The 23,333-nt window shown below is 37.6% G+C and overlaps 1 protein-coding gene across 3 annotated transcripts in view; it reads left to right on the top strand.

Moving 5' to 3' along the window:
• The window catches only part of NPEPPS (aminopeptidase puromycin sensitive), a 103,538-nt gene that overhangs the window by 2,582 nt on the left and 77,623 nt on the right, over window positions 1-23,333 (top strand). For all 3 annotated transcript variants that reach the window (XM_082373462.1, XM_082373461.1, XM_082373463.1), the window contains exon 2: window positions 7,410-7,494. In XM_082373462.1, coding sequence (XP_082229588.1) covers window positions 7,410-7,494 — 85 coding nt within the window. The remainder of the gene's footprint in view (window positions 1-7,409; window positions 7,495-23,333) is intronic.

Genomic DNA, 23,333 nt, shown 5'->3' with positions numbered 1-23,333 from the left:
TCCATAGATTGGAGCAATAAGTTTAACTTGTGGCATTAGGTGGTATCTGATTATGGAAATATAAAAATGTGGACAAAATTATATCTCTAGAAGCCTAGATTGATAATCGGTATTGTGTCAGTTCCCTAACAGTTTGGAATTACATTGCACAAAGTATGCAAGTTGCTTGGTTGCTTTAGTTGCAAAATTTTATGATAAGCTCAGAGTATTTGTACAGGTTACATATTAGAAACTTAGTGGATTTTTAACCTGGTCTGGGGTGTGGACTCCTGGGGAAGATGAAAATTAGTCAGTGTGCAGTGATTTAAAAGTAGTTGTCTTTTACGTAAGTGAGTGTGGTCTAATTCAGCAGGTTTTGAAAATGTGTTATCATGGGCCTAGAAAAATGGGACATTCCCTTTCCTCTCCTTTTACATTAGGATATTTGAGAGGAACAGACTTCGTAGCTATTTAAAATTCTGACTCTCTTGCTTTGTGGATAATTAATTTAAAAATAGATTACAAGTTTATGTGAGTGGCTGCAGTTCCTGGTTATGAGTGTATAGTGGTTTATACAGTAATTCTCTTATGGAAATATTTCACCTGTGCCAGAGAAATTAACTTTATCCTTCAAGGCCAGAAGTCAGGATATACTAAACAATCCCTGGCCTCCGCCAACAAAATATTCATGATGGTGATGACTAAATTGGCACGTAGAGGAGAGTTACAGATACAGGAGATTGTTTGGCAGGCTAAAACTTGGCACCTAAATGGATGTTATTGTCACCCTGTGTTATGGAATTTTCTGCCCAAATTTTGCAGATATTCTATGCAGTCATTTTAGTGGTTTTTTATTACTTAAAACAGATAAAGTTAATTAATTTGTACAGCATTGTGCTAGATCACTAAATGGTCTTAAATTTGAAAGATCGGTCATAAGGAATTGAATTTGTTCATATTTTCTATTCTGTTTCTTGAAATGTATCAATGAGGAAACACCTGAGTATAAGAAACTTTTGTATGGTAAGTTTTATCCAGTATCATCTGGCAATGAATTTTCCAGATAAATGAAGCTTACCCTTTGAGGCACTCAGACTTTAAAAAATATGTAAATATTTTGATGGAAATGTTTATCTTTTTAAGCTCCATAATTCCTCATAATCTAGGTTTCTTTCTTTTTTTCTTTCTTTTTTTTTTTTTTTTTAAGAATTTCACTTTTTTATCTGTTAATTTATTTATTTATTTTTGGCTGTGTTGGGTCTTCGTTTCTGTGCGAGGGCTTTCTCTAGTCGCGGCAAGCGGGGGCCACTCTTCATCGTGGTGCGCGGGCCTCTCACTATCGCGGCCTCTCTTGTTGCGGAGCACAGGCTCCAGACGCGCAGACTCAGTAGTTGTGGCACACGGGCTTAGTTGCTCCGCGGCATGTGGGATCTTCCCAGACCAGGGCTCGAACCCGTGTCCCCTTGCATTGGCAGGCAGATTCTCAACCACGGCGCCACCAGGGAAGCCCCTTTTCTACTTTTTCTAAACACTGGACAGCCTTCTAACATGTCATTGATACTTATAATCATAGATTACCCAAAACTGTGTACTATAATTTATTAGTTTTATATCTTTAAAGTTTTTTTGTTTGTTTTCCTTACTCTCAGTTTATTATTTGCTGCTTATTGTGCCTTGTTGCTCCCTATTATGCAATTTCTTCCCTCTTCTATTTTACTGAACTTGATCTGAAGAGGTCTAAGTAACCAAATAAACAAGCTTGTTTGAGCTTAAAATTTTTTTCTAAGTGAGGGTTTGATGGATTCTCTTCTGAGTGAAGGGTATGAGCTTTATTGTATGGACTTTGTATCATCTATTCTGGCTTCCATAAAGGCTTTTTTTTTTTTTTTTTAAACTTCCTGGTTCTTGATAATTGATATTGTCCAATACAACAATACAACCTGGATAAATGCAGTCTTGAGTAGTAAATTATCTATGAAACTTCTCTGAACTTTGCTACATAAATGAGCCTGTTCTTACTGTAAAGTAAATCTTATTCTAATCTGTATTTGAGTCAGTGGCAAAGGACTGAGTCTTCAGATAGCTGTTTTGTTGTTAATTGAGATTAGTTCTCTAGATCTTGGAGATTCCATTTTTAACACCATACAAGTATGTAGTTCTCAGTTTATTTGGCCACTTGCAATCACTTTAAAATTTTATTTTAAATTAGGAAACACTTTAAATACAGAGAAGTAACCACCACCCAGATTTAGCAGATATTAATGTTTTGCCCCATTTGTTTTAGCGTGTACATGATGTTTTTTGGAAAATAAAATGTCACAGATACCACTAAAGTTCATTTCCATCTCTTCTCACCCTCACCCTGAGGGAAAATTCTCTTTTTTGGTAGGTATTATTCCTATGTATAGTTTTAAAGTTTTAGGGTGTACAAAAGTAGCTACAAACAATAAATAGTAATGTTCTGTATGTTGATGTGTTATGTTTGACTTTCTGCAGCTTGCTGTTTTTAATGTCTCTTTTGTTAGAAAACTCAGCTCAATTTGTGTTTAGTAATTATTTGATCCTTATTGTCTTTAGAAATTATAGCCCTATTCCACAAAGGCAATGATTATTACAAAATTTTAATGATGAAATCGCTTTTTAGGCAAAGTGACTCAGGCTTCAGACTGACTGGTATTTGCAATTATCACACTGGAGATTTCCTTTTACTAAAATCTCAGGATTTTAGCAATCAGAAAAAAACCCTTTTGAGTCTTTCTAGTACATGTAAGGTGTGTTCCTGAGTGATTGTAGTAAAGACTTACTCAGGAAAAAAATTGTCTCAGATTGCCGCCTTCCTAGCTCTTAGGAAACTTCCATTGTAAAATTGTTACCAGTGGTCAAACTGTCTCTTCAGTAGAACCATTACTTAGCATTTGGTTCAGTTGAAGTACAGTCTGTATGGGACTCCAAGAAGACTTAACTAACCCTGGGTTTGAATCAAAGAAAGGATACACTAACGTTCCATTCATTAATAGCACCAACTGGAAAAGTTGAAAATAAGCTTGTTATCAACACAATTTATATGCCAGTTTTAACATTCTGCTTCTATTTTAAGTTTGGAAAGTGAAGACTTTTTTTTTTTTAAAGGATTTTTTAAAAAAAATTATTTATTTATTTATTTATATTTTATTTTTGGCTGTGTTGGGTCTTCGTTGCTGCGCGTGGGCTTTCTCTAGTTGTGGTGAGCGGGGGCTACTCTTCGTGGCGGTGCGCGGGCTTCTCATTGCGGTGGCTTCTCTTGTCGCAGAGCATGGGCTCTAGGTGCGTGGGCTTCAGTAGTTGCGGCATGTGGGCTCAGCAGTTGTGGCTTGCGGGCTCCAGAGCACAGGCTCAGTAGTTGTGGCACACAGGCTTAGTTGCTCCGCGGCATGTGGGATCTTCCCGGACCAGGGCTCGAACCCGTGTCCTCTGCATTGGCAGGAGGATTCTTAACCACTGCGCCACCAGGGAAGTCCAGTGAAGATGATAATGCTGAAATTCCTTTGATTTATTGCCTGCTTTTTTTAAAATTAAAGTATAGTTGACTTACATTATTACCTGTATTTTTGACGGTGGAACATACAGGTAGTATTCAATAACATGATGATGTTAGTGTGTAAGAAATCTTATTGAATCATTAGGTCAGTGCCCTTGTTGGGAAAGCATCAAAAAGATCAGTGTGGTTGGTTGAGTACTTAAGCATACGCTTAAGTCCACATGGATGTTTTAAATTACATTCCTTGGTTGGTACATAGAGTATGCTGATATCCAATATAAGATATAATATGTGCTATATAATACAGCACATAGTTCTTAAATTTTATAGCATTTTGATTAGGTACTTTATAGACTGTTAGGTGCACATTTAGTCTTGGTCTCTGTGCATGTGGTTTTTTTTTTTAAAATTAATTTAATTTATTTATTTATTTTTGGCTGTGTTGGGTCTTCGTTGCTGCGCGCCGGCTTTCTGTAGTTGCGTCCAGCGGGGGGCTACTCTTCATTGAGGTGTGCAGGCTTCTCATTGCGGTGGCTTCTCTTGTTGAGGAGCATGGGCTCTAGGCACGCGGACTTCAGTAGTTGTGGCATGTGGGTTCAGTAGTTGTGGCTTGCGGGCTCAGTAGTTGTGGCTTGCGGCTCTAGAGTGCAGGCTCAGTAGTTGTGGTGCACAGGCTTAGTTGCTCCGCTGCATGTGGGATCTTCCCGGACCAGGGATCAAACCCGTGTCCCCTGCGTTGGCAGGTGGATTCTTAACCACTGTGCCACCAGGTAAGCCCTCTGTGCATGTGTCTTAATAATGTCATCTATTAAGTGATTACTATGTATCAGGCACTAAGTGGTAAAAACCCTTTCTTTGGATTATCCTGTTGTTTAAAATGCATCTCTAGGGGCTTCCCTGGTGGTCCAGTGGTTAAGACTCCATGTTCCCAATGCAGGGGTCCTGGGTTCGATCCCTGGTCAGGGAACTAGATCCCGTGTGCCACAACTAAGACCCGGCGCAGCCAAATAAATAAATAAATATTAAAAAGAAAAAACAACAAACATGTAACTAAGCCACTGTTATTAATAATTTTGTTGGCATAAACATCAAACTCTGGAAGGTTTTTATTCATTTTACCCTTTGGAGCACACCCCAGTGCTTCATTTCTGTGTTTCTGAAAATTTTTTTAAAAGTCCGTTTGTGAATAGGCAAAGCATTGTTTTTTTCTTTTTGTTCAAACATAGTGCTGTAAACAGCCAGTTGGGATGTAAAAGTTTTAGTGCTGTTTAGGTATGTTCTGGTGAAGTAAACAGTGTGAAGGAATATTACCACTTACAAAAAAACCCAAAAAAACCAAAAACCAAAAATACTGTTCACTAAATGGCATTTTTGTTTAGAAACAGGAAGATTTATGAGAATTTTTTTTTTTTTTAAATAAGCCAGAATAGTTTCACTTTATGTGTTAGAGATTTTGACAGTCTGTTACAGGCTTAAGAACATACTATCTGTAACTTAGGTCAGGTAATTTTAGTTTAATGTTAATCATGTTTATGTATTGGTTATTAATAAAATAATTACTCTTAGGTATAGCTGTTTCATACAGATTTTATATTACTCTGTGTCCTTACCTAGTTCTGTGGTCTGTTCAGTGACACTCAAGGCACTGTTGGGTTTTGTTTGGTCTATACAGTGTTTTAGAAAATTTTGAATTAGTTGTCATCAATTAGAAATTGGGAGATTGCACATGAAATCTGAATTTGTGGCTTTTTTTAACTGGAAGATCTGTCAACACTGAGTCTGTTTTTTATTGTATATAGCAATAATTGGTTAGCTCCAAGAAATGTCTACTTCCCCCTTCCTTTACACATAGCTTTCCTTTATGCATAGCCTTCACCTGGCTTACTGTACTCATCTGTTTCGTTGGCCTCTGTAGGCATTTGTGATTTAAGACATCTGTATTTTTGTTATTTTAGACTTAGACCATTCAAATGTCTGAAAATGAATTTGAGATTTTGTGTAATGCAACAGTTATAGAAAAACAAGGTTACAACCAAGTGGAAAATGAGCAAGGGTTATGAATGAGCAAGTAGGAGAGGAAAAACTTAAGGGTCAAAAAAGAAAGAAAGAGAGGGAGGGAGGGAAGCAGGGGTGGGGAGGCAGAGGAAGAGAGACAGAGAAAGAAAGAAAGAAAGAAAGAAAAGAGGTAACTAATATTACTAGTAATCAGAGAAATTCTAATTAAAACAATAATGGAATACCATTTTTTAAAATAAATTTACTTATTTATTTTTGGCTGCATTGGGTCTTTGTTGCTGTGCGCAGGCTTTCTCTAGTTGTGGCGAGCGGGGGCTACTCTTCGTTGCTGTGCGCGGGCTTCTCATTGCGGTGGCTTCTCTTGTTGCAGAGCACAGGCTCTAGGGCGCTCGGTCTTCAGTAGTTGTGGCACACGGTCTTAGTTGCTCCATGGCATGTGGGATCTTCCTGGACCAGGGGTTGAACCTGTGTCCCCTGCATTGGCAGGCGGATTCTTAACCACTGCGCCACCACGGAAGTCCCTGGTATACCATTTAATACCCACTAGATTGTCGAAAAATTTTTAAGTTTTTTGGAGGTTGCTGAAACTGGGATTTCTTTATTCTTTGCTTATCGGAGCGTGCATTGAAACTACTCTGGAGGATAATTTTAGCAATTCTTGGTAAAGAAAATGGGTGCACAAGAAAACATGGGCCAAGATGTTTATTGTAGTACTCTTTTACATAACAAAAAAGTGGAAATAACTTAACTTCCTTCAGGAAGGAAGTGGATAAATAACTGTGGTTTATTTATAGAATGGAATACTACTATGCAGAAGTAAAATTAATGAGTTAGGTTTACATCTATCAGCATTTACCTATCTCAGAAATAATGTTAAATGAAAAAAACAGGTTGCAAAAGGTTATACACACTTTTGATACCATTTGTGTAAGATTAAAAACATTGTTTGCTGATCTTTATATATGTAACAAAAGTACTAAACATACATGAGAAAGATATACATTAGCCTTAGGATAGTGGTTATCTCTAGGGAATGAGGAAGAGAGGAAGGGACTTTCATTATATCTGTATTTTATTTTTTGGATCTAAATCAAGTAAGACAAAGTCTTAAAAGTTTATTTAATCTTGGTGGTGAGTCATTAGTGTCTGTTATATTCAAAATGTTTCTTTGGGAAAACAATTTAGAGAGTGTTTTATGAAGTTCTGACATAGTTTATGATACCAGATTTCTTCCTCTATCCTTACAAAAAGAGGGGACCCTCATGATGGTTTTGATGTGCAGGTTGAAACACATGATTAATTGCAACATATAAGAAATGTTTCCTAATTAAAATTTTTTTGAAATTAAAAAATTTAAGAAGTTGTTTTAAATCAAGATTTAAGTAGAAAAAAATGGCTTTTATTTAGCTCATTGGTCAGATCTTTGAATTCTGTGAAATACCTAAGTATTTATTATTGCTTTTAATATAATCCAGATATTATAATCTATTTAGAACTAGTCATTAATTTCTGCCATTGATGCATATATATTTAGTGTTGGTTTAAGTGATGTATATGGCAAGGGTCCCCAACCCCCGGGCCTCGGACTGCTACCAGTCCGGCCTGTTAGGAACCAGGCTGTACAACAGGAGGTGAGCAGTGGATGAGGGAGTGAAGCTTCATCTGCTGCTCCCCATCGCTCCCATTACCGCCTGAAACCTGCCCGCCCGCCCCGCCCCCGCCATCCATAGAAAAATTGTCTTCCACGAAACCGGTCCCTGGTGCCAAAAGGGTGGGAACCACTGATGTATGGGTTTTTAAAAATTGCCTATGACATATTTTAGGCCGAGATGAAGATGTACGTATTATTAACCTAGGCTATTTCTGACATTGCTGATTTTTTTTTTTTCCACCTTAGGTGAGGCAGGCAACCAATCAGATTGTGATGAATTGTGCTGATATTGACATTATTACAGCTTCATATGTACCAGAAGGAGATGAAGGTAAGCGCTGTTTTCCCTTTTAATTTGCTGTCTCTGTTTATGTATAATATGTACTTGAATGTGCTTTTGTGTGTGTGTATACATAATATATACACTTGCAAATTAAGATATTAATGTTTGTTACTTTCAAAATAGGAAAATTCTTTAGATGTTCATAGGAGATATTTGAGTAATGTAAGATAAAGGAAATGTAACAATTTAAATTCTACTTCAAACATTAACTTATTTTGTGACCCTAGGCAGATCACATTTCATGAGTGTAAAATAAATATAATACCAATCCTATAAAACTGAAGAGTTATTTAAAAATTAAGTACTTTGAACATGAAAAGTTTCTCAAGCAGGCTTAGTTCATATGGGGTTTTCTTAAAGTTTTTTTTTTTTTCTCTTGAAAAATAGATTAAAATTGAGATAGTGTTACTCATAATTGGGAGGAAAATATTTGCTTTATGAGATCAAATGTGAAGGTTAGAAACTAGATGATGGAGTTAATTACAGGGGAAGAATATGTTTAAAAGAAACATGGTATAGAATGTGAGGGAACTCAGCATCTTTAAAATAAGAAATATTTTGGACCTTGTAATTACAGTAAGAATTAAATTAGATAATCAGTTTTGGCCTGAATTCTTATTCCCACATAAACTGCATTTTAAAAAGTTATCAAGTTTGGTATAAACTCACAAGTGTATTAATATTGGATCTGAATTACTTTTTACTCTTGACTTCTCGACATTCCTTGTTAAAATGGCTTATTGGTTAGCCTCTACTACTCAGACTTTTCCTCTTAGAAAGTCTTCTCATTTGATATAAATTAAGTTAGAAATCTGACCTTTTAATTTACATTTTGTATTGCTATTTCCCTTCTTTACATTATACTGAAAATAAGCATACAAGTAACATTTTAAGGCCTGGCTATATTTATTTTGTGGATTTTTCTTAAAATATCTTGTCCATAGAAAGATTAAAAAATGTAAGTAGCAGCTGAGCATATTATTGCCAAGAAGTACTTATGTTCAGTTGATCGTAATTGAGATCAGCTGCTGCCATTTTAAGTCAGAGGAACAGATCCTTCAAATGGACTGTGATTGAGTGCCAACTTTAAAAAAATTGTTTGGTAAATGAAAGAGAGATTGTTTAATTTCTTTAGCTGAAGAAAAATGGGAGCACCTTAGCTAGGCATATCAAGGCAAGCTTTCTTTGTTGTAGATAGAGAACATTTAAATTCAATATAGGGTTTTAAAATGTTGTCAAGTTTAGATAGGTAGAACTAGTAAAATAAGTGTGTACCCTCCAGCTGGCATGGTTTCAGCTCAGGTTTGTTTTTTTATCCTCCTCTACTGAAATGCCAGGAAAGAATTCAGAGAATTTAAATGTTTGAATATGCATAACTGAATGGTGCCAAGCTCATAATGATCTGAATCTTAAGGAAGCAGTGTTAGTATCCTCAATGAAAATTCATACAGTAGAGAGGATTTGGAGAGTGATTCATATAAAACATTAAATTTTTTTAGATACATAAAATATTTTCTTCAGAACTAGCTAAGGTACATTTCTCAATTCATTCTCCTATAGCGGTAGGAAATACCTGGAGTCGTGTAAACCCATTTAATTTTAGAGTATAAGAGAATGGAGAGTTGTATTAATTTGGTGTTTTAAGGAGTCAGAACAGATAGATTTGGCCTTCCAGATATATACATAGCTTAATTTTGCCCTTAGATAGAGAAGCATTTCTTGATTTTTATCTTATTAGGAGAGTATAACATTGTTTCTTTAGAAACTAATAGTTGGGAACTTGACTGTCAGCTCCTTCCAGGGCTGTATGCTGGTGGCAGGGTGATAAATGGATTAATAGGAGAGATACCATTTTTTAACCCAGCTAATCTCATCTAGTACGTATTTATGGTTGCCTTCTGGAAGACTGTTTTACATATCTGTAGCCAAAATCTTGGTGCTTTAAGGTAAAATCAGAAAATTATTTGAAGGCATGAAGTTGTTGCTTCTTTGTGTAAGTTTTTAATTGATGAAAAAGGCCATCTTGTGATATGTGCAGTAACCCAGAAAGATCTATTGGCTTGTGTCTTTTTTAAACTAAGGCACTGCCTTTTAAACAGAAATTATTTATTTTAAAACCTATTTGAAATCTTTGTAATATTTTTTAAAATGAGAAATCAGTAAGAAAAACGGCTGAAAACTGTTTTTTTACTGTTCTGCACTTCAAGGGTTGGTGAAATCATTAGCACTTAAGCCAGTGCAAGGAATGCACCTCCCTACACAGTGCAGGGATTAGTATTGTCATCAGCTTCTGCAAGAGAAATACGAAACTTTTGAGTGCCTGAACTCAGGTCCTGACAGGTAAAGAGTCTTTTAATTTATCATTAATAGTTGATGGCTTGGGCATAACCACATAGAGAATGATCACTTGAAAGTTTTGTACCAACTTTTGCCTTAGTATACTCTGTCAGGTATGTGTTTGCAGAATTAGCTGTGTAAGAAAAAGTTTTTCCATTGGTTACATCATATTTCATGCAGAGTTCTAATATATAGTTTCAGATCCACCAGCATCACTTTGGTTTATCCATAGAAGGCATGTAAATTTTAACACATTTATTCTTAAAGTAGGATTGTATATTTCAGTGTTACGCATATGTGCGTGTGTGTTTAATGGAAGGATAAAACAAACAGCTTAGAAATACTGCCAAATATTAATTTTGAGCAAAACTATTCACTTCAAAAACAGGAAAGGTTCCTCACACTTGATCATAAGCTTTTATCCAACTGTTAGTAATCTATATTCTGTCATACAATTATGTGTGGATTAGTAAAAACATTAATAAACCATCTTCTCTTTGCAATAGAATTGTTCATGGCATTGTTCTGAAAATACATATGTGAATAATTAAGTGCTAGCCCTCAAATCAGGAGGATTGAAAGAGAAGGGAATCTATCCCTTTCTAATACAAATGTATTGAAATATATCGTATTTCATAGGAAATTTTCAAAGAAATCTGAGTATAACTTTAGTTACACAAATAACAATATAGGATAGGGGCCTAAAACCAAAGTTACTGTGGGGTTAAGCAAATAACAACCTTGAATGAATTGGGCTGGATGTAGGAAAATAATGTTTGGGCAGAGGCTGAACCAAAGAGTCCATGTCTCACGTAAATCTACTAACATTTTAAAGAACTTTTTCTGGCCAAACAGAACATTTTTGTGGGCCATATTGAGTTCTGTTGATTTTGCAACCTCTAAAGAGGGATTCCAGAGAACTGTGGTGTGTTATGCATATTCTTTATCACTTGGACATGAAGATAAGACTTGAACATAGTTAGATCCCTGGTCGGGGAACTAAGATCCCACATGCCACGCAGTGAGGCCCAAAAAAAAAAAAAAGAGAGAGGAACTTCCCTGGTGATGCAGTGGTCAAGAATCTGCCTGCCAATGCAGGGGACACGGGTTCAAGCCCTGGTCTGGGAAGATCCCACATGCCACGGAGCAGCTAAGCCCGCGTGCCACAACTACTGAGCCTGTGCTCTAGAGCCCGTGAGCCACGATACTGAGCCTGCGTGCCACAACTACTGAAGCCCGTGTGACTAGAGCCCGTGCTCTGCAACAAGAGAAGCCACCACAGTAAGAAGCCCATGTACCATAACGAAGAGTAGCCCCCGCTCTCAGCAACTAAAGAAAGCCCGTGCATCAGCGAAGACCCAATGCAGGCAAAAATAAAGAGAAAGAAAAAGGAAAAAAAAAAAAAAGAAAAAGTTTTTTTTTTTTTTTTTTTAAAAAGAGGGGGGCTTCCCTGGTGGCGCAGTGGTTGAGAATCTGCCTGCCAGTGCAGGGGATGCGGGTTCGAGCCCTGGTCTGGGAGGATCCCGCGTGCCGCGGAGCAGCTGAGCCTGTGAGCCACAATTGCTGAGCCTGTGTGTCTGGAGCCTGTGCTCCGCAGCGAGAGAGGCCGCGATAGTGAGAGGCCCGCGCACCGCGATGAAGAGTGGCCCCCGCTTGCCACAAGTAGAGAAAGCCCTTGCACAGAAACGAAGACCCAACACAGCCATAAATAAATAAATAAATATTTAAAAAAAAAAAAAAAAAAGAGGAAAAACCCTTATGAGATTCTAAGTTCTTAATTGAAACTGATATAAATTATGTATATTATGCCATATTACTATTAAATATGTTAAGCAAATTGTTTTAGTTTGCTATATGAGTTCCAGTGGTATGTACTTGTAAAAAATTCAGAATCTAGCATAATAGCTCTTTTAGGTAGCTTTTAGTTTTTCAAGCACTAAAATGGCTTTTTTTTTAAAAAAAGAATTTCACTTATTTATTTATTTATTTATTTATTTATTTATTTATTTATTTATTTATTTATTTATTTATTGCTGTGTTGGGTCTTCGTTTCTGTGCGCAGGCTTCCTCTAGTTGTGGCAAGCGGGGGCCACTCTTCATCGCGGCCTCTCTTGTTGCGGAGCACAGGCTCCAGACGCGCAGGCTCAGTAGTTGTGGCACATGGGCTTAGTTGCTCCGTGGCATGTGGGATCTTCCCAGACCAGGGCTTGAACCCGTGTCCCCTGCTTTGGCAGGCAGATTCTCAACCGCTGCGCCACCAGGGAAGCCCCAAATGGCATTGTTTTTGAGAACTTGTTTTTATTTTGTCTCTCGTTTATTTACTATTCCCAAGTATATTGAGTTTGGGGATTTTATTTATTTGTTTGTTTGTTTATTTATTTATTTATTTTACTTAGAACTCCCAGATTCTCTGGGATGTTCTTTTTTTTTTTTTTTTTTTTAAATCTTTTGCCCATGCTGCGCGGCCTGTGGGATCTTAGTTTCCCAACCAGGGATCGAACTTGCGTCCCTTGCATTGGCAGGGCAGAGTCTTAACCACTGGACTGCCAGGGAAGTCCCTGGGATTTATTTTATTTTATTTTATTTTTTTGGTCATGCGGTGAGGCTTGTGGGATCTTATTTCCCTGACCAGGGATTGAGCCCAGGCCCATGGTAGTGAAAGTCCCAAGTCCTAACCACTGGACTGCCAGGGAACTCCCGAGTTTTGGGAATTTTGAAAATAAAGTCTATTATGTGCTATTACTGTTCTGAAGAATAGATGAATTAATGCATAAGCTAACCATAGTGTCCAGGCTACATTGAGGAACCAAATATTTTCCCAGTTCTTTGGTAACTATCAGAGCTGCCTGTTTTCTGAATTAAATTTTGTTGATTTTATTTTTTTAATTAAAATACTTTATTTTTTAGGGTTTTAATAAGTTCAGTGCAAAATTGAGTAGAAAGTACAGAGATTTCTCATATAGTCCCTGTCCCCACACATACAGCCTGTCCCACTATCAGCATCCCAAACCAGAGTGGTGCATTTGTTATAGTCAGTGAGCCTACATTGACCTCATTATCACCTAAAGTCCATAGTTTACATTACAGTTCACTCTTGCTGTGATACATTCCATGGGTTTTGACAAATGTATAATGACATGTATCTACCATTATAGTATTGTACAGAATTTTTCAGTACTCAAAAAATCTTCCGTGCTCTGCCTATTTACCCATCCCTCCGCTTGGCAATCACTAATCTTTTTACTATAGTTTTGTCTTTTCTAGAATTAGATGGAGTCATCCCTTTTCAGATTGGCTTCTTTTACTTAGTAATATGCATTTCTTCCATGTCTTTTCATTGCTCAGTAGCTCACTTCTTTTTAGCTCTGAATAATATTCCCTTGTCTGTATGTATCAGTTTTTTTATCCATTCACCTGCTGAAGGTCCTCTTGGTTGCATCCAAGATTTGGCAGCTATGAATAAAGATGCTGTAAATATCCATGTGTAGGGTTTTGTGAGGACATAAGCTTTGAACTCCTTTGGCTAAATATCAAGGAGCATGATTCCTGGATCCTATGATAAAAGAGTTTAGTTTTGTAAGAAACTAAACTTACAAACTTTGTGTTTAGTTTTGTAAGGAACTGCCAAACTGTCCTCCAAAGTGACTGTCATTTTGGATTCCAGCCAGCAATGAATGAGAGTTCCTGTTGCTCCACATACGCCCCAGCATTTGTTGTTGTGTCTTGGATTTTGGCTATTCTATAGGTGTGCAGTGGTATGCCATTATTTTAATTTGCAGGACCCTAATGACTTCATGTTGATCATCTTTTCATATGCTTACTTGCCATCTATATATCTTCTTTGGTGAGGTATCTGTTTAGGTCTTTTGCACAATATTAGTTGGATTGTTCTTATTGTTGAGTTTTAAGAATTCTTTGTACATTTTGGATAACCGTCCTTTATCAGGAGTGTCTTTCACAAATATTTTCTCCTACCCTGTACCTTGAATTCTTATTCTCTTTAATGTTGTCCTTCTCAGAGCAGAAGTTCTTAATTTTAATGAAGTCCAGGTTGTCATTTATTTCTTTCGTGGATTGTGTCTTTGGTGGTGTTGTATGTGAAAAGTCATCACCATACCTAAGGTCAATTAAATTTTCTCCTGTGTTATCTTCCAGGAGTTTTATGGTTTTGCATTTTACATTTAGGTCTATAATCCATTTTGAGTTAATTTTTATAAAAAGGGTAAGGTCTGTCTAGATTGATTTTTTTTTTTTTTTTTGCATGTGGATGTCCAGTTTCCAGCACCATTTGTTGAAAAGATAGGTCCATTGTATTGCTTTTGCTCCTTTGTCAAGATCAGTTGACTATATTTATGTGGGTCTGTTTCTAGGCTGTCTGTTTTGTTCCACTGATCTATTTTTCTCTTGTTTCTCCAGTACCACATCATCTTGATTACTGTAGCTTTATAGTAAGTCTTGATGTTGGGTAGTGTCCTCTGACTTTGTCTCCTTCAGTATTGATTGGGCATTCTGGATTGTTTGCCTCTCCATATAAACTTTAGAGGCAATTTTAAAATATCCACAAAATAACTTTCTGGGATTTTGATTGGGATTGGTATTGAGTCTGTAGATCAGGTTGGGAACAAGAAATATCTTGACGGTATTGAGTCTTCTTATCCATGAACATGAAATATCTTTTTATTCATTTACTTCTTTGGTATCTTTCATCAGATATGAATCTTGTACATATTTTGTTAGAGTTATACCTAAGCATTTCATTTTGGGGGGTGATAACGTAAATGATAATTGTTTTTAAGTTTTTTATTTATTTTTGGCTGTGTTGGGTCTTTGTTGCTGCGTGCGGGCTTTCTCTAGTTGTGGCAAGTGGGGGCTACTCTTCTTTGCGGTGTGCGGGCTTCTCACTGCGGTGGCTTCTCTTGTTGTGGAGCACGGGCTGTAGGTGCGTAGGCTTCAATTGTTGTGGCTCGCCGGCTCTAGAGCGCAGGCTCAGTAGTTGTGGCACACGGGCTTAGTTGCTCCGCGGCATGTGGGATCTTCCCGGACCAGGGCTCGAACCCGTGTCCTCTGCATTGGCAGGCGGATTCTTAACCACTGCGCCACCAAGGAAGTCCCTAAATTATAATTTTAAAAAAATTTCAGATACCACTTATTCATTGCTGGTATATGGGAAAGCAATTGACTTTAATGTGTTAACTTTGTATCCTGCAACTTTGAACTTTGTATCCTGAAACCTTGCTTTAATTGCTTATTAGTTACAGGAGTTTTTTGTTGATTATTTTGAATTTTCTACATGACCATATCATCTGTGAACAAAGACAGTTTTATTTCTACCTTTCCAGTATGTATACCTTTTATTTCCTGTCCTTTTCTTGTCTTGTTGCATTAGCTAGAACTTCCAGTATGATGTTGAAAAGTAGAAGTGAGAAGGAACATCCTCGCTTGTTCCTCATCTTAGCTGGAAAGCTCAGAGTTTCTAATTAAGTATGATGTTAACTGTAGGGTTTTTGTAGATATTCTTTATCAAGCTGAAGGAGTTCATCTTTATTCCTAGTTTGCTGTGTGTTTTTATCATGAATGGATGTTGGATTTTGTCAGATGTTTTTTCTGCATCTATTCATTTGATTGTGTGATTTTTCTTCTTTAGCCTGTTTCTGTGATGGAGTACATTAATTTAATTTTGAATATTGAAACCGCCTTGCATATTGGGATAAATTCCACTTGGTCATGGTATATAATTCTTTTTATATATTGTTGGATTGATTTGCTAATATTTTGTTGAGAATTTTTGCATCTATGTTTATAAGAGGTATTGGTCTGTAGTATTCTTGTAATGTGTTTGTCTGATTTTGATATTAGGGTAATGGCTGGCCTCATAGAATGAGTTAGGAAGTGTTCCCTCTGCCTCTATCCTCTGGAAGAGATTGTAGAAAACGGGTATAATTTTTCTTAAATGTTTGGTGGAATTCACGAGTGAACCCATCTGGGCATGGTGCTTTCTGTTTTGGAAGGTTATTTCTTCTTTGACCTGTGTCTTATCTAGACGTGTGTTTAATCTCCAAGTATTTTAGTATTTTTTCAAGCTATTTTTCTGTTATTGATTTCTAATTTAATTCCATTGTAGTCTGAGAGCAGACAGTTTATAATTTTTTATTCTTTAAATTAGTTAATGTGTGTTTTATGACCCAGAGTGTGGTCTGGCTTGGTGAATGTTCCATGTGAGCTTGAGTAGAATGTATAATCAGCTATTGTTTGATGAAATAGTCTATAGATGTCAATTATATCCAGTTGATGGATGGTGCTGTTTAGTTCAACTGTAACCTTACTGAGTTACTGCTGCTAGATCTGCGTGTTTCTTACAGAAGGGTGTTAAAATCTCCAACTGTAATAGTAGATTCATATATTTCTCCTTGCTATTCTATCAGTTTTTGCCTCATGTATTTTGACACTCTGCTGTTAGAGGCATACATATTAAGAATTGTTATGTCTTCTTGGAGTATTGCCCCTTTTATCATTATGTAATTCCCCTTTTTTATCCCTGATAAGTTTCCTTCTTCTGAAGTCTGCTCTGTCTGAAATTAATATAGTTACTTCCACTTTCTTTTGATTAATGTTAGCATATCTTTTCCCCGTCTCTTTATTTTTTTTATGAAACATATTTTAAAATTCTTTTATTTATTTATTGTAAAAAATTATTTATTTATTTATTGGCTGCGTTGGGTCTTCATTGCTGCGTGCAGGCTTTCTCTAGTTGTGGCGAGCAGGGGCTACTCTTTGCTGTGGTGTGCGGGCTTCTCATTGCTGTGGCTTCTCTTGTTGTGGAGCATGGGCTTCAGTAGTTGTGGCTCATGAGCTCTAGAGCGCAGGCTCAGTAGTTGTGGCACACAAGCTTAGTTGCTCCATGGCATGTGGGATCTTCCTGGCCCAGGGATCGAACTCGTGTCCCCTGCATTGGCAGGCGGATTCTTTTTTTTAAAAATTATTTATTTATTTATTTATTTATTTATTTATGGCTATGTTGGGTCTTCGTTTCTGTGCGAGGGCTTTCTCTAGTTGCGGCAAGTGGGGGCCACTCTTCATCGTGGTGCGCGGACCTCTCACTATTGCGGCCTCTCTTGTTGCAGAGCACGGGCTCCAGACGCGCAGGCTCAGTAATTGTGGCTCACGGGCCTAGTTGCTCCGTGGCATGTGGGATCTTCCCAGACCAGGGCTCGAACCCATGTCCCCTGCATTGGCAGGCGGATTCTCAACCACTGCGCCACCAGGGAAGCCCGGCAGGCGGATTCTTAACCACTGCACCACCTGGGAAGTCCCATCTCTTTATTTTTAATTTATATTTGTCTTTATATTTAAAGTGGGTTTCTTGTGGATAGCATGTAGTTAGGTCTTGTTTTTTGATCTACTCTGACAGTCTGTTTTTTCATTGGTGTATTTATACCTTTGATACCTTTTATGGTTTTAACTGAACATTATATGATGCCACTTTCTCTCCTTTCTTAGCACATCAATTATATTTCTTTTTTTAAGTTTTTTTACTGATTGCCTTAGAGTTTGCAGTATACATTTACTACTAATCTAGTCCACTTTCAAATAAAAATATACTGCTTCACAGGTAGTGTGAGTACCTTATAATAACAAAATATTCCTAATTCTTCTCTCCCATTCCTTGTGTCATTGCTGTCATTCATTTCCCTTATACATATGCATCCACACAGAAGCCAACATAATCAAATACATTGCTGCTATTACTATTTTGAACAAACTGTTATCTTCTAGATCAATTAGGAGTAAAAGAAGTAAACATTTTAATTTTTCTCTCATTTACTCATTCTCTGATGCTCTTCCTTTCTTTATTGTAGATCTGAGTTTTTGACCTATATAATTTTCCTTCTCTTTAAAGAACTTTTAATGTTTCTTGTAAAGCATGTCTGCTGGCAACATATTCCCTCAATTTTTGTTTGTCTGAGAAAGTCTATTTCTCCTCGCTTTGTAAAAAGACTTTATTTTATTATTATTATTTTTTTCTTTTACAGTGTATCTTGTTTTTTTTTATTTTTAGAAATTTCATGTAATAAGACTTTATTTTTTAAGAGCAGTTTAGGTTCACAAAAAGATTGGTTTTCCTTCACTTTGAAGTTCAATTTTGAAAGGTACAGGATTCTAGGTTAGTAGTTTTTCTCTCTTGACACTTTAAAGATTTCATTCCACTCTTTTCTTGCTAGTATGGTTTCTGAGAAGTTGAATGTAATTCTTATCTTTGGTCCTCTGTAGGTAAGGTGTTTCTTTTTTCCTCCAGCTTCTTTCAAGATTTTTTTTTTTCTCTAGCTTTGGTTTTCTAAATTTTGACTCTAATATGCCTAGGTGTAATTGTTGTTTTTTTTTCTTTCCCCTCTGTTATCCTTCTCTGAGCTTCCTGGATCTGTGGTTTGGTTTCTGACATTAATTTGGGGAAATTCTTAGTCATTATAGCTTTAAATATTGCTTCTGTTTCTTTCTCTTTTTCTTCTCCTTCTGGTATTCCTGTTACATGTACGTAACACCTCTTGTACTTTTCCCACAGTTCTTGGATATTTTGTTGTGTTTTTGTTCTTTTTTCAGTCTTTTTTGTCTTTGCTTCTCAGTTTTGGAAGTTTCTAGTGTCAAGTCCTCAAGCGCAGAGATTCCTTTCTCAGCTGTGTCTAATAATGAGCCCATCAAAGACATTATTTATTTTCTGTTACAGTGTTTTTGATCTCTAGCATTTCTTTTTATTTCTCTGAATTTCCATGTCTCTGCTTGCATTATCCATTGTTAGATATTAATCGTACTGGTCTGATAATTCCAACATTCCTGCCATATCTGATTCCAGTTTTGATGCTTGTTCAGTCTCTTTAAGCGGTGTTTTCTGCCTTTTAGTGTGCCTTGCCATTTTTAGTTGAAAGGCAGACATGACGTACTAGGTAAAAGGAACTGCAATAAATAAGACTTTAATAATGCAGTGGTAAGGTAAGAGGGGAGCGGAAGCATTCTTTAGTCCTATGATTAAATCTTAGTCTTTCTGTGAGCTTGTGCTCCTGGTCTGTGAGCTTCACTGGTGCTTCTCAGGTTTTCTTACCCCCTTAGGTAGGATATTTCTTACCCCCTTAGGTAGCCCCCTTAGGAGGGGCTGGAGTTGGGCATTTACTTTACCCCAGGTAGGTTAGGCTCTGATGGAACCCCAGCAGGTTAAACTCTGGTAAAATAGTTTCTCCTGAGGGGTTAAGAACAGAATATTCTAGCATATTTCAGAATGGTTTCTTTTCCCCTCCCCTTGCCAGAAGCATGAGGGAATTTTTCTCTGATATTTACTTTTAGGACCTGGTATAGCTCCTGGAGGTAAGACTCACAAAAAGCATGAGGGTCCCCCTGTGACTGGGTCCTCCTGGAATTTTAAACTCTCAAGCTTGTCCACACTGAGCCTCCAGCACTTCATCAATTACAGTTCAGGTATTCCTACCCCAGCACTAGTTGCCAGGGGTGATTTCTTCTTGTGGGTTTCTGCCCTGGTATGTTGTGATTTTCTGTATCTGCCTGTCTCCAGTTTTTTCAGCAGTGGTTTGCTCTTTGTCCTCACTTCTCTGGTGGATCTAAGGAGAGTTGTTGATTTTTCAGTTTCTCCAGCTTTTTACTTGTGTTGTTAGGATGGAGTGGCAACTTCTAGGCTCCTTACATGTAAGACCAGATATCAGAAATCCTCCTAGTGATTTTATTTTTATTTCAAATATGAAAGGTTGCATTCTTAACATATAAAAGCAATATGTGCCCTTTTGTGGACATATGCTTTCATTTCTCTTGGGTAAATACCTGGGAATAGGGACTTCCCTGGTGGCGCAGTGGTTAAGAATCTGCCTGCCAATGCAGGGGACATGGGTTTGATCCCCGGTCCGGGAAGATCCCACATGCCACAGAGCAACTAAGCCTGTGTGCCACAACTACTGAGCCTGCACATTAGAGCCCGCGAGTCACAACTACTGAAGCCCGCGCACTCTATGGCCCGCATGCTGCAACTACTGAGCCCGCGTGCTATAGCTACTGAAGCCTTCGCGCCTAGAGCGCATGCTCCACAACAAGAGAAGCCACTGCAATGAGAAGCCCGCACACTGCAAAGAAGAGTAGCCCCTGCTCACCACAGCTAGAGAAAGCCCACACACAGCAACCAAGACCCAATGCAGCCAAAAATGAATGAATGAATGAATGAATAAAAACACTTAAAAAAAATACCTAGGAATACAATGGCTGCATAATATGGTAAATGGAGAATTTTTAAAGAAACTGCCAGTTTTCTCAAATGGTTGTACCATTTTATATCCCCATCAGCTGTGTGAGATCCAGTTGCTCCATATCCTTGCTAACATTTCTTGTATTCCATTTTTAAAATTTTAGCTATTAAAGTGGTTGTGTAGTTGTATCTTGTTGTGGTTTTAATTTACATTTCCCTAATGGCTAATGATGTCAAGCATCTTTTTGTGTCCTTATTTGCCATTTGTATTATCTTCCTTGGTGAAGTATCTATTCAAACCTTTTGCCATTTGGGGGGAGTTGTTTATCTTCTTAGTGAATTTTAAGGGTTCTTCATATATTCCAGGCATAAGCCTCTGGTGGACATATGTTTTGCAAATATTTTCTCCTAGTCTGTGGCTTGCCTTTATATATATATTTTTTTGAAGAACATAAGTTTTAAATTTCAACAAATTCCAGCTTATTGAATTTTTCTTTTACAGTTCATGGTTTTTTATGACCTATTTTATTTTTTTATTATTGTTACTTTTGAAATATTTATTTCTTTATTTATTTTGGCTGCACCAGGTCTTAGTTACGGCATGCGGGATCTTCGCTGTGGCATGCGGGATCTTTAGTTGCGGCATGCAGGATCTTTTTGTTGCAGCATGCGGGCTCTTAGTTGCGGCATGCGGACTTAGTTGCATCATGCATGTGGGTTCTAGTTCCCCAACCAGGGATCAAACCCAGGCCCCCTGCATTGCGAGCTTAGAGTCTTACCCACTGGACCACCAGGGAAGTCCCTTATGACCTATTTTATTTTATTTTATTATTTATTTATTTATTTTTATTGTGGCTGTGCTGGGTCTTCGTTGCGGGGCGCGGGCTCTTCATTGCAGGATGCGGGCTCTTCGTTGCGGCATGTGGGCTTCTCTAGTTGCGGCGTGTGGGCTCAGTAGTTCCAGCGTGCAGGCTCTCTAGTTGTGCATGGGCTCCAGAGTGTGCGGGCTCCGTAGTTGTGGCGCAAGGGCTTAGCTGCCTCGCGACATGTGGGATCTTAGTTCCCCAGCCAAGGATTGAACCCGTGTGCCCTGCATTGGAAGGCGGATTCTTAACCACTGGACCACCCAGGAAGTCCCTGACCTATTTCAGATGTTGCAAAATTTAAGAACATTACAGTTGTCTTCTAGAAGTTTTATAATTTTAACTTTTACATTTAGGGCTTTGATACATTTTGAGTTAAATTTTGTACATGGTATGAGATAAGGGTAGAGGTTCTGTTATTAGTTAATTAATTAATTGGTTATTGGTATATGGCTGTCTACTTTTTCTAGCACCATTTGTTATGAAGGTTATTCTTTCCCCTTTGAATTTCTATACTCTTTCTGCTGTATTTTAAGTCTTGAAATCAGGTAGTTAAGTGCTCCATCTTTGTTCTTTTTAAAAATGATTTTGGGGACTTCCCTGGTGGCACAGTGGTTAAGAATCCGCCAGGGTTCGAGCCCTGGTGCGGGAAGATCCCACATGCCACAGAGCAACTAAGCCCGTGCGCCACAATTACTGAGCCTGTGCTCTAGAGCCCATGAGCCACAACTACTGAAGCCCGCGCGCCTAGAGCCTGTGCTCAGCAACAAGAGAAGCCACCACAATGAGAAGCCTGCGCACCGGAACGAAGAGTAGCCCCCGCTCGCTGTAACTAGAGAAAGCCCGTGCGCTGCAACTAGGGAAAGCCTGTGCGCAGCAACAAAGACCCAATGTAGCCAAAAATAAATAAATAAAAAATAAAAATGATTTTGGCTGTTCTAGGTCCCTTTAATTTTCATATAAATTTTAGAATCAGCTTGTCAATTTCTACAAAAAGCTTGTTGATATTGTTATAGGGATTGCATTGACTCCATTGGGGAGAGCAACATTGAGCTTTACCATTCATGAAGAATATTGATTTCTCCATTTATTCAGATCTTCTTTAATTTCTCTCAGCAGATTTTAGCTCATTCTAGAGAGGAATTAACTTTCTTCTTCCTCCTCCTCCTCCTCCCTTTCTCTTCTTTTTTTTTGCAGACAATATAGCCAGCTCATCTTTTTTTTTTCCTAATTGTGGTAAAATGCACATAACATAAAATTTATCATCTTAACCATTTATAAATGTACAGTTCATTGGTACACATTTACCTGTAGAGCAATCATTATTACTGTCCATCTCCACAGCTCTTTTATCTTGCAAAACCAAAACTCTGTGCCCATTGAACAATAACTCCTCATTTCCCCCCATCTCTCAGGCCCTGCCAACCACCATTGTACTTTCTGTCTCTATGAATTTGACTACTCTAGATACTTCATATAAGTGGAATCACACAGCATTTGTCATTTTATGACCGGCTTATTTCACTTACCATAATGTCTTTAAGGTTCATCTATGTTGTAGCACGTTTCATTTTTAAGGAAATGTGGTACGTATATTTTATCTGTGTATCTGTCAGTAGACACTTGGTTTGTTTCCACCTTTTAGCTATTGTGAATAATGCTGCTATGAACATAAGTGTACAGATATCTCTTTGAGACTCTTTTAATTCTTTTGGATATACCCAAAAGTGAATGGCTTGATCATATGGTAATTCTGTTTTTTATTTCTTGCCATACTGTTTTCTGTAGAGGCTCCACCATTTTTCATTCCCACCAATAGTACACAAGGGTTCCAGTTTCTCCGTATCCTTGCTATCACTTATTATTTTCTTTTTTTGGTAATAGCCATTCTAATAGGTATGAAGTGGTATCTCATTTCAGATTTGATTTGTATTTCTCTAATGATTAGTGATATTAAGCATCTTTTCATACACTTACTGACCATTTGTACATCTTTGGAGAAATGTCTATTTAAGTCCTTTGCCCATTTTTAAATTGGGTTGGCTGGTTCTTTGTTGTTGAGTGTAGGAGTTCTTCACATATTCTGGATATTAACCCCTTATCAGACATACTATGCAGATATTTTCTCCCATTCTGTAGGTTGCCTTTTCACGCTGTTGATTGTCTTTCTTTTTTTTTTTTTTTTGGCCACTCCACACAGCTTGTGGGATCTTAGTTCCCTGACCAGAGATTGAACCTGGGCCCTCGGCAGTCCTAACCACTGGACTGCTAGGGAATTCCCTGTTTGTATCTTTTGATGCACAAAAGTTTTAAATTTTGATGAAGTCTAATTTGTCTATTTTTCCTTTTGCTGCCTGTGCTTTTGGTGTAATATCCAGGAATTATTGCCAAAT

The sequence above is a fragment of the Balaenoptera borealis genome, assembly GCF_965194805.1.
Source record: "Balaenoptera borealis genome assembly, chromosome: 20".
Lineage (NCBI taxonomy): Eukaryota > Metazoa > Chordata > Mammalia > Artiodactyla > Balaenopteridae > Balaenoptera > Balaenoptera borealis.
Note: the sequence above shows the minus strand (reverse complement) of the source record. Positions and strands in the feature narration are given on the sequence as shown.